The sequence below is a fragment of the Chiloscyllium plagiosum genome, chromosome 13 (assembly GCF_004010195.1).
Source record: "Chiloscyllium plagiosum isolate BGI_BamShark_2017 chromosome 13, ASM401019v2, whole genome shotgun sequence".
NCBI classification, from domain to species: domain Eukaryota; kingdom Metazoa; phylum Chordata; class Chondrichthyes; order Orectolobiformes; family Hemiscylliidae; genus Chiloscyllium; species Chiloscyllium plagiosum.
In genome coordinates, this window is record NC_057722.1 from 25909428 (window position 1) to 25921930 (window position 12503).

Sequence of the window (12503 nt, forward strand, 5' to 3'; positions counted from 1 at the left end):
TGAGTGGCAATAGGAAATACCAATACTTTAAGAAGTGTTGGTAAGAAAAGTAATTAATTAGCTTTAAGAACAATTCATTTTTCTAGTAGATTTATCATTCCAAACATTAATAAGGAAAGTCATTGATTGATTGGCTATTCCAATTCTGCATCAAGTTTCTTTACCATTATTCAGGTGACTGTTTGTTTGCGGTGGGTAACTCGGTGATTACTGTTACATCTGCACTGCTGATCTATTTTCTTCATTCTTCTGTGCCTCTTTTTAAAACTATCTTTTGGTCTTTAATTTCAAGTCTTTTGTTTTCAAATCCAGTAGACAAATCTAAGGTACAAGTATACTTCACAATGTTGGAAAAAACTTCAGATCCCCATTTCTTAGACATGGTTCTTTTCATCCTTTCTCTTCATTTGCACAGTGGACTGGGTTAATCACTTATTGCAATCAATAGTTCTAGTGAACCATATTTAATGTAGTACGTACAAAAGTCATATAGGCAGATAATTTCTGGTTCACATGTTGATTTTGAAATCCATCAAGGATCTGAAAATCTTCTGTTAACTCCCATAAAAACTGGGGAAATTGTGGAATTTTCATCAGTACATGTTAAAATGCTTCACTGTTTAAGTTGACAACAAGCAAGGTCACATGAATAGTTTCAGTGCTGTAGTAAATATTTGTTTGATCTAGCTTTGAACACATCTTTTTCTATTTAGTCTGCTGCAGAATATGTGAAGATACACTTGCCCGAGGCCTTGAAACAACATCTTCAAGATTACGAGAAAGATAAAGAAAATAGTGTGTTATCACATCAAACAATCTTGGAACAGCAGATTCTTGCAATAGACCGCAAAGTGCTCGAAAAACTCTCAGTTGCCTATGATGAAGCAGGTAAGCAGGTAGAAATTGGAACATTTCAGATACCATTCAGGTATTTTTAATAATTTGATGTGTAATCCTTTCTTGCAGGTTACTGCCAGTAATTGTATTCACAATGCTTACTCCTGAAAGTGAAATAATCACTAAAAATCTAATCAGTTTGATTACATACATTCCAGACCCTTGTGGTAATGCTCATAATTCAGTTGTGCACAGAACCATGAGCCTCCTGTAATACTCATCACGTTGAATTAATTTCTTCAAATGGCTATTTTTCTGAACAGCTGTGGCACAATACAACATTGGCTGCAGACACCATTATTCTGGATGTTCTCACTTCTCGAATATACAAATGCATATTAAATGGATATTAGTGTATTACTGATACACTTTCATTTTGTTACTGATTTCCTTCTGGAACCTCATCCCCTGATGAAATTGACTCTTTACTATGGTTTAATTCCACAATTGATGGATTATCAGTGAGTTTTCTTTTCTAGTCATCCAAGTAAAAAGCAAATCATGAAGAGTTGAGTTCTGTCCTTCCTCACAAGAGGGAGCTTCATTCCCTGCCACACATTCACTGTCCTACTAAAATGTTAAAGGCTGCCAGAAAACAGACAGTGTACGCTGCTAACACTGGCATTAGATCCATTGTTGCATTTGCAAATGGACAAGTTAATACCCACTTTAGTCCTTTTGCCAGATTGTAATTTGATTGACTACAGCATGCAGTTTCTTCGGGCATTCTGCAGTCATTCAACTGATCCTTAAAAAAATGAATTGAAGCCACAAAAAGGCTCAGTTATAAGATTTATTATTTATCTTAATATGAAACCAAGAGGAATTAGAATATTTCTGACAACTTATCATTTAAAAGGCAGGCAGTTGCAGGTAAATGCTTGTCCCATTCCCATTTGCCTCCTCACTAACTGAATCCTTTCAAGGATAATGGCTAGTCCAAGAGCAAGTATATCTTGTTGAGCCCTTCCACTATCAGAACCAGCAAGTTGTTCGGGAGCTGTTGGTTTGATGTATAGAAGATGTCGACACTTAACAGGAAATTGAAATGTCTCCCTTCAATTTATATGCCACAAGATCTCAGATTTTCGCAGAAAAATAAACTTTATTTTACATGAAACAAATTAAACAAGACAAGCAATTATAGTATTGTAAGTTATTACTGTGTATATTATGCATACAGGTTTATTTCTCATTTGCACCAAAATGTCTTAAATATTACACTTCAGTCTTAAAGTTAATTTACAGGACTCAAGAAAATTTGACAGTCTTCTAATGAAATTTCCCCAACTCCAGCTCTTCTCAGAGATAAAACTTTCATTTACTTATCTTGACTGTGAAAAGCACAGCAGGTCAGGCAGCATCCGAGGAGCAGGAAAATCGACATTTCAGGCAAAAGCAGTCCTCACTTTTGCCCCTTAATTCTAGTTGTTTTTTCAATATTTCCAACTAATCTGATTGCTGCCTTCCTTACAAAAGCTCTCAATGAACCAGTGAAGATACTCCTACTAGTTTCAAACTAGGCAATCTTACCAATACTGTAACTCTCAAAATCTCATTTGAAATTAAGCCTCATTTGCCTTTCACACAGTAAATTATGAAGTTGGATTTTTATTCTGGTTATCATACAGATCTATCTAACTGTTATTTACTTTAGCTGTCTTCTGTCAGTGAGCTGGAAACTGTACATTCCCATTCCAAACTACAACTAAGTATCTAAGCAAACAACCAGATAAATTGAAACCAGACAACCTTCCTAAGTTTCACCATGACCATGATGATGTAGTCTGCTTTGTGCTATCCTCAAATGAATCTTCATATTTATTTCTCACTTGCAATTTCTTCTTTGATCTGATGAAGTAAGTCTATTTTACAAGTTTTCATGTTTCATTAAATGCTTTTGAACTAATTTAGCACCAACTCCAAAGACAAAAGAAATCTCTTTCTAGACTGCACATCTTGCAACAATAGCAGACATAATGTCTCCAGTTCTCCAGCTCAGAAAGCCGGCCTGCTGTTTTATATCTTTTGTTCTATGGCTTAATTAAATATACATTTCTCTACTTTTGAACTACCATTTTGTGCGCTTTTCTGGCAACGTCTAAAACCCAACATTTCAATTAAAATCTCTATAACCTTATCAGAAAGGCATTACCTGTAAATATTAACATGTACTAGATATTTATAACACTGCAAATTAAAAAGGAAGATGGGTTTTCCTTTCACATCAGGTCTTCCCAAAGTGCGTTGCTCCAATTAATGGATAGTATGCACCATTCAGTGGCAGACTTAATGAGACTAGTGAAACAATTTGCTCTAATTCTGCCATCAGATGCACTAGATATTTCTACTGGTTTACACTGTGATTGCAGCCCAATGTGTTTGTGGTACACCTTTTAAGCAATAGTATTGTACCATATAAATATAGCAATATTTATATATATATATATGGAGTTCAATCCAGGAAAATGTGAGGTGATGCATTTTGGCAAGTCTAATCTAGAGTGAATTATACAGTGAATGGAAGAACCTTGGGAAAAGTTGATGAGCAGCGAGATCTGGGAGTGCAGGTCCATTGTACCCTGAAGGTTGCTGCACAGGTGGATAGAGTGGTCAAGAAGGCATGGTATGCTTGACTTCATCGGATTGAGTATAAGAGCTGGTAGGTCATGTTAAAATTGTACACGATGTTGGTTTGGCCACATTTAGCATACTGTGTACAGTTCTGGTCGCCACATTACCAAAAGGATGTGGACTCTTTGGAGACGGTGCAGACCAAAAGGATGTGGACTCTTTGGAGACGGTGCAGAAAAGGTTTACAAGGATGTTGCCTGGTATGGAAGGTGCTAGCTATGAAGAGAGGTTGAGTAGGTTAGGTTTGTTTTCATTAGAAAAAAGGAGATTGAGGGGGACCTGATTGAGGTCTACAAAATGATGAAGGGTATAGACAGGGTGGATAGAGATAAGCTTTTTCCCAGGGTGAAGGATTCAATAACGAGTGGTCACGCTTTTAAGGTGAGAGGTCAAAAGTTTAAGGGGGATACATGGGGCAAGTACTTTACACAGAGGGTGGTGGATGTCTGGAACACGTTGCCAGCAGAGGTGGTAGAGGTAGGCACAGTAGATTCATTTAAGATGCGTTTGGACAGATGCATGAGTAGGTGGGGAGCATAGGGATACAGATGCTTAGGAATTGGGCGATAGGTTTAGACAGTAGATTTGAATTGGCTCAGGCTTGGAGGGTCGATGGGCCTGTTCCTGGGCTGTAAATTTTCTTTGTTCTCTTTGTTTAGCAGAGATTTGGCAGAGGTGTAGAAGGTTAAATTATAAAGAGAAGAATCAAAGTATATAAAGCAATTGAGTTGAAGTACTAATGACCCATGAAATGATTGAACATCAGTATAGGCTTGGATTGAATGGCCTATTCTTCTTGATGTTTACTTCATTCATAATTTATGAAAAACAAATCACATTTTTTGTTTTCAATTACTTTCAGCTTTGTAATTTGGTCTGAAAAGTAGTCCAAAACGGTAAAGTTGATTTGGCTCTTATGCTTAAATGTTTGAGTGTTTTATTAAATTGGGTGCATCAGCTTAGGAGCAATCTCACCAGTCTCTGTAGTCAAAACCAGCTTTAAACCTGAAGAAACCAGTTAATCTTTTCTGAAAAAGTTGTTGTAAGCTGTGACTTTTAACTGAAACGTCAGAAACTTTTAAAAGTGAACCAGCCACCTTGTGAGTCTTACCAACCAGTGGGAATATCTGTAAAAATACAACTGAAGCAATGGTCTCCTGGGTTTCTTTGCTTTTTAGTTTCAAAATGCATATACTTGATGAGATTAGTGCTGAAAACTCAATACATATGGTAAAACCAGCAAACAAGGGACATTGTAATTATTGAACAAAGTCCAAAAATGTTAGTAATTAAAATATGACATCTCCGCATACACAAAAAGCAAAATCTCCAAAAAGAGATCACTTGTACATACACATGATGAGACTCTTAGTGAAACAGACAAACCCTTCATGTAAAAGAAATGAAACTTTTAGGCAATTATGCAGAAAGCAGAACCTCCTAAATGCAATAAAGATACAAACCCAAAGGGGAGACCATCATTTCCCCCTGCCCTATCCAAACATGCATAAACAATGGCCTGTTATCCTCCTTCACTCCCCCTGAGAAATTGGAAGCGTAAGTTCGTTAAAAATTTGAGGACCAGAGAAAAATTCCACAGTGTTTAGTGGATTGAAATCAATCATGAAATATCATTTTTTGATTTTGCAGGCCTAGACTGGGGTTCCATTCGACACTTCCATAATTTTTATTTCCATTGCTTCAACAAATATAGTTTACAAACAAATTTCTTATGAAGAATTGCGGTAAAGTTCAAACTCAATGAATGAAAACAGTAAGAGTAGAGGAAGAGTGTAATAAAGAGGACTTTACAAGTATTCTGTTGAATGTTACCTCAGAAATCAGAGCCAGAGCTCTGGTCATTACCTGCTAGGACTGTCTGCAGCGACATTCAAATAAGGGAATGATGCGAACTAAAGGCTTACTCGATTTCAATGTTTCATTCAGATGCAGCATTATTACTAGATTACTACTAAGGCTGTGTTAGCTCTCAATGATGCAGCATGTGGAAATAGAACCCTGCAATTTCCAGAGTCATTGCAAAAGTTAAAAAAAAAATTAACTCTGCGACATTGCCCTATTTAGATGACTTTCAGAACCAGGTTGCTAACATGAACCACGTTTCTGTATTGAATGAGAAGTATTACTTATTGCAAATAATTAGATTCTAGCAACAGCTAAACAGTTATAAACCACTGGCATATAACACTTTTAATTAAAACTCTAATCCAAGTATAAACTCCTTCTTACATACATACAAGCAGATGAGGTAAAGTAGGCTATGGGCAGAGGTGAAAAATGGGAAAGATAGTTTAGTAGTCTTTTTACCCAGGTTCTGTAGGTGAGACAATCCTCATGATTCTTCTGCTCATCTATTTCCAGATGCTTCCACTGGTTGTTAAGAGACACAGAGTGGTTGGTTAACTTCAAAAAAAGTCTGTCTTATCAGTTAAAAGTCACAGCTTATAGCAATTGTTTTAAGAGAGATAAACTGTTTTTCTTCAGGTTTAAAGTTAGTTTTGATGGCAGACAACAGAGGGAATACACCTGAGCTGGAGAAGAATCAGCACTTCTCTCTCTGTGTGACTTGTTTCCGGCTCCAAGATGTTCAGTTATCTGAGAATCAATCATTAAGTTGTTGGCCGATAGAAGTTGCTGTCATCATTAACTGATCACAAGTCCATAGACCAATCAACACCTTGTTGCCATAAAAAGCTGAAGCCAAACATCATCTTGGGTCCAAGTCATCTGCAACACAAATTTCAGTTACTGCTTTTTTGCAATGCATAGCAAGGGTGTCAGATTACTTGCTTTTCAAAACTGCAGCTACACTTTCGAACACTGGTTTTAAAACAGTTCTTTCTCATTCAGACCATTTAAAAAGCACAATATAAAAAAACACAGTACTTACAGCTGATTTAATTGATTATTACAATACATCATAGACCTTTAATTACTGTAAGATGTTTTGTAATCAATAATAATGTACATGTAACATTTTCGTACACATATATAGCAAACGGCCTTTTGGCTGAGATTTTCAGTTATGAAGTCAAAGTATTATCACAAGTGTCTTAGATGGCTTCCTATCTGCCAGTGTTTAGGCCAAGTTATCTCATCCAACCATTTGCTCCTCAGCTCATTATCTAGGCAAATGGGATGTTGCATAAGGTATGCAGTGAAACACATACAGCTAGCAAGCTGAAATTTTTCACAACTGGTGGGACAGTCTAGGATCAAAAGCACTGAAATTATTTTTAAAGACTAGCTGTAGACTACCTCATTTGCTGCAACAGAGTTATTTGGAATTATGGAATTGAATAGCCTTTATTGTCATGTACACTTAGTGGGTGTTGTGCAAAGTTTGCAATGTCACTTCTCTGTGCCACCTTAGGTACAGATACTTTAAGTACAGAATAAAAAGAAATAGGTCAGCATGAGAACAGAGTTTTAAAAGTCCAGAATGATATTAGAAAGAATATACATTCCAGTCCCTCTCCAACATACGTCCATGCCATGTGTAATGCCTCCTCAGTTTCCTCAATCTCTATGGAACGTTTTACTTACAACATTGTTTGTTTTCCATCCACTTTAATAGTGAGTTTACTTAGTTCCACTTTTACCTATTCAATCACAGCCAGGGAATTTCCAGCAATTACCACACACACACTGTCACCAAGAAAGTACCTAAGAATCTGTCTTAAGGCAACCTCATAGACATGAGGTCACCTTCCACAGTATATTGGCAATAATCTCTGCTACAAATTTCAACTCATTTATTAACTTTATATTGTCAGACTTCTATAATATCCTGCCTTGGAGGAGCTACCTTTAAAAGAAGGATTTTGGAAGTGTTGGCATTGGATTGTCATGGACAAAGTCAAAAATCACACAATAGTTACCTGATGAAGGAGCAATGCTCTGAAAGCTAATACTTCCAAATAAACCTGTTGGACTATAACCTGGTGTTGGTGTGATTTTTAACTTTCAAAGAAGGAGGCCGTGATTTTTTGGTGTTCATCTCATACTTCATTGTTTATTTGGGCAGTAATTAATTTGCTATTCTTACAACTTAATAAGCAGGAGTACACAATAATTGAGCCCCACTGTCGCACAAGCTATCACAACAGTGTAAATATCCAGTTTAAACAACAATATGATCAACTGGCCTGAAAAACAGCTGGTCAGAACAAAAGCAATTCACACCAGGTTCTGTCATTAACAAGGAAAATCACTCTATTCATTGTAGTCAAACTTATTCTTCAAGAAAAGACACAGAACAAAGAAATGAATATGAGCTATTTCTATACAACTTAAACTATACCTCTCTAAAACCCCTGAATACACTCATACTCATTCATGAATAAGACAGAACATTTGACACAAATATTATGGCTGAAAGTTATAGACAGAGAAAACAAAATTCTGAAGATCGAAAGTCAGACTCCAGGTAGGGAATATTTTTCCCAGTTTTTTTTTTAACAATGATGATACACTGTTGTCTGCAGATAGAGAGATGTTTTTCAATTTAATAATTGATCAGGTTGGGCCTAGGAATTTCCAACTTTAAGAAGTTTATTTAAGTTTCTTACCTTTTTCTTAGGGGAAAGCTGTAACAAACAGCAGATTGACAAATCCAAGAACTGTTGTCAGGCAGTTTTTCCTCAACACATAAACTCCTGGGGACACTTTATTTCAATAATGACCTCCCTGCTATAGACATGATTTAAATGTGCACCATTAAGTATTTCTAAGTATCAAAATTCTCTTGGTGTTTAATTATGTAGTGGTATCTAATTTCCATCCCGTTTCAAATAGAAGATATCTGATCCTTCTTTTCATTATTGCAATTGAGAGCCACTGCATTGCTGTGGGTCTGGAGTCACATGTAATATAGACCAAAGGATGATATATTTACTTCCCGAAAGGACATGAATGAACTGGATGGGCTTTTGATGACAATCAACGATGATTCTTGATCACTATTACTGAGATTATTTTTTAATTCATTTCTTATTCATTGAATGCACATTCCACTGGTCACTGTGACATGATTTGAGCCCATGTTCCCAGAACATTAGCTTGGCATTCTGAACTACTAGTCCAGAGACATTACCACTATGCCATCATCTCCCCCACATGAAAACTATGAAAGCTATAAATATGGTTCACTGTGAAATATTTGTGCATATTGTCGAATGAAATATAAAACATTAAACAGCTTTGTTGAATATTCACTTGTGATTTGCAGAGGTTAATGATTAAAATAATTGTGTTACAGAAAGTGTCTGAAACTGTCATTTACCTAAAAAACAGGAATAAAGGCAGCTTCAGAAAATGTTCATGTTAAAAGCACTGACAGACGGAGCATATTGAATTCGTTTAATTTAAATTTAATAATTAGGCTATTTAAAGCAGACATAATTTAATACAATAAGGACTCGTTTAAGTGGCCTAAAGTTCCTTTGGGTGGAGCAATATTGTTTGACTTTATCTCATGCTGATTAATTATTCTTTGAAGTAAAGCTTTAAAAATTTAAGTGCATTTTTAAAAGGTGAAACTGTCCAGCTCAGTGTCATTGCACAGCAAACTTCAGCCCAGAATTTTCATCCCCAGATCAGTGCACAGAGACAGGAGAGTTCCCAGCTCCATAACCTGACCTTTAAAAATAGCTGCCCAAACTTCACATTTTCAGTGTGGCGATGCAGGCTGGATATGGGAAGGTGACTTAGAAGACTTATACAGGGTGCCTGGTGTAAAAGCAAGATCAGGAGTGACCTGTCTGTGGGCTCCAGTACTGTATTCAAAATTTCAAAATTAAAATGAAAACATAAAACATCCATCTGCTCTCACCCTCACGTTCTCCATGTCAACTTACGGCACCTAATGTCCTCTACCCATCTTGGTCCGTTGTAGCCCCTGTGCCAAATTAATGTCAACTCACGCCAACCTGTGTCCTACCAGCTACCACCTTTTGCCTTTCATTTACAATACCATTGACCTAGTATCCACCATGGGATCTCAGGACTCACACACACATGGAAAAACATGAACTTCTATCAACTCCTGTAAGTGTATTGCAGTCTTCAATAAATTAAAAGAAACAATCATTCATGAAATGCATGCCGTTAGGAGAGTAATATGCTCTTCTTGTCAGATGTGGGGGTTTCGGGAGAGTTTACAGGTTACTGAGGATTATATCTGCAATAAATGCAGTTGGTTGCGAATCCTATCAGATCGAATGGATTGGTTGGAGAGACAGTTAGAGGCAATGAGGAATTTACGAGAGCAAGGGGATGTGATGGATGGCAATTATAGGAAGGGGGGGACAGTCGCAGATACAGTCACATAGATGGGTTAACTCCAGGAAAGGTAAGAGAGGTAGGCAGGTTGTGCAAGAGTCTTCTGTGGCCATCCCCATTTCAAAAAAGTATGCTATTTTGGAAAATGTATTGGGTGATGGAATCTCAGGGGAACGTAGCACAAACAGCCAAGTTTCTGGTATTGACACTGATTCTAACGTAATGAGGGGTACGTCGGGTTCCAAGAGACCAATTATATTAGGGGACTCTCTAGTCTGAGATACAGACAGACGTTTCTGTGGCCAGCAGCAAAAAATCAGAATGGTGTATTGCTTCCCTGGTGGCAAGATCAAGGTCTCAGAGAGGGCGCAGAATGTTCTCAAGGAGGAGAGGGCCCAGCAGAAGGTCATTGTACATATTAGAACCAACAACATAGAAAAGGAAAAAGTTGAGATTCTGAAGGGAGTTTAGGCAGGAATTTAGAAAGGAGGTGCTCAAGAATAGTAATACTTGGATTACTCCCAGTGCTGAGAGCTAGTGAGGGTAGGAATAGGAGGATAGATCAGATGAATGCATGGCTGAGGACCTGATGTGTGGAAGAAGGATTCACATTTTTGGATCATTGGAAGCTCTTTTGGGGTAGAAGTGATCTGTACAAGTAGGACGGATTGCACCTAAATTGGAGGTGACTAATATACTAGCAGGGAGATTTGCTAGAGCTGCTCGGAAGGATTTAAACTAATAAGGTGGGGGTTGGGTGTGGAACCCAGGGAAATAGTGAGGAAAGAGATCAATCTGAGACTGCTACTGTTGAGAACAAAGGTGAGTCCAACGGTCAGGGCAGGCAGGGACAAAGCAGAGAACAAGGTCGGATTGATAAATTAAACTGCATTTATTTCAATGTAAGAGGCCTAACAGGGAAGGCAGATGAACTCAGGGCATGGTTTGGAACATGGGACTGGGATATCATAGCAATTACAGAAACATGGCTCAGGGATGGACAGGACTAGCAGCTTAATGTTCCAGGATACAAATGCTACAAGAAGGGCAGAAAATGAGGCAAGAGGAGTGGCATTTTTGATAAGGGATAGCATTACAGTTGTACTGAGGGAGGATATTCCTGGAAGTACATGCAGGCAAGTTATTTGGGTGGAAGTGAGAAATAAGAAAAGAATAATGGCCTTATTGGGATTGTATTATAGACCCCTAATAGTCAGAGGGAAATTGAGAAACAAATTTGTAAGGAGATATCAATTATCTGTAAGAATAATTGGGTGGGTATGGTAGGGGATTTTAAGTTTCCAAACATTGACTGGGACTGCCATAGTGTTAAGGGTTTAGATGGAGAGGAATTTGTTAAGTGTGTACAAGAAAATTTTCTGATTCAGTATGTGGATGTACCTACTAGAGAAAGTACAAAACCTGACCTACTCTTGGGAAATAAGGCAGGGCAGGTGACGGAGGTGTCAGTGGGGGAGTACTTTGGGACCAGTGACCATAATTCTATTAGTTTTAAAATAGTGATGGAAAAGGATAGACCTGATCTAAAAATTGAAGTTCTAAATTGGAGATATTAGGCAAGAGCTTTCGAAAGCCGTTTGGGGCAGATGTTCACAGGTAAAGGGACGGCTGGAAAATGAGGAGCCTTCAGAAATGAGATAACGAGAATCCAGAAAAAGTTAGGGTGAAAGGGAAGGCTGGTAGGTAAAGGGAATGCTGGATGACTAAAGAAATTGAGGGTTTGGTTTAGAAAAAAAGAAGCATATGTCAGGTATAGACAGGATAGATCAAGTGAATCCTTAGAGTATAAAGGCAGTAGGAGTATACTTAAGAGAGAAATCAGGAGGGCAAAAAGGGGACATGAGATAGTTTTGACAAATAGAATTAAGGAGAATCCAAAGGGAGTTTACAAATACATTAAGGACAAAAGGGTAACGAGGGAGAGAATTGGGCCCCTGAAAGATCAGGCGGCCTTTGTGAGGAGCCCAGGAGATGGGGGAGATACTAAACAAGTATTTTGCATCAGTATTTATAGTGGAAAAGGACATGGAAGATATCTTGAAAAATGTCCATATTACAGAGGAGGAAGTACTGAATTTATTGAAATGCATAAAAGTGGATAAATCCCCAGCACCTGATCAGGTGTACCTGAGAGCTCTGGATGCTCGGGAAGTGATTGCTGGGCCTCTTGCTGAGATATTTGTATCATCGATAGTCACAGATGAGGTACTAGAAGACAGGAAGTTGGCTAATGTGGTGCCACTGTTTAAGCAAGGTGATAAGGACAAACCAGGGAACTATAGCCCAGTGAGCCTGATGTAGGTGGTGGGCAAGTTGTTGGAGGGAATCCTGAGGGACAGGATATACAGGTATTTGGAAAGTCAAGGACTGATTAGGGATAGACAACATGGCTTTGTGTGTGGGAAATCATGTCTCACTAACTTGATTAAGTGTTTTGAAGAAGTAACAAAGAGGATTGATGAGGGCAGAGCAGTAGATGTGATCTATATGGACTTCAGTAAGGCGTTTGACAAGGTTCCCCATGGGAGACTGGTTAACAAGGTTAGATCTCATGGAATACAGGCAGAACTAGCCATTTGGATACCTGAACTGGCTCGGAGGTGGAAGACAGAGGGTGGTGGTGGAGGGTTGTTTTTCAGACTGGAGGC

The 12503-nt window shown here is 38.0% G+C and overlaps 1 protein-coding gene across 1 annotated transcript in view; it reads left to right on the forward strand.

Annotated features, from left to right (window-relative positions):
- ppm1lb (protein phosphatase, Mg2+/Mn2+ dependent, 1Lb) overlaps nt 1–12503 on the forward strand; it is a 60430-nt gene that overhangs the window by 19621 nt on the left and 28306 nt on the right. The window contains exon 3 of the mRNA XM_043702988.1: nt 714–888. Within this exon, the coding sequence (XP_043558923.1) occupies nt 714–888 (175 nt within the window). The remainder of the gene's footprint in view (nt 1–713; nt 889–12503) is intronic.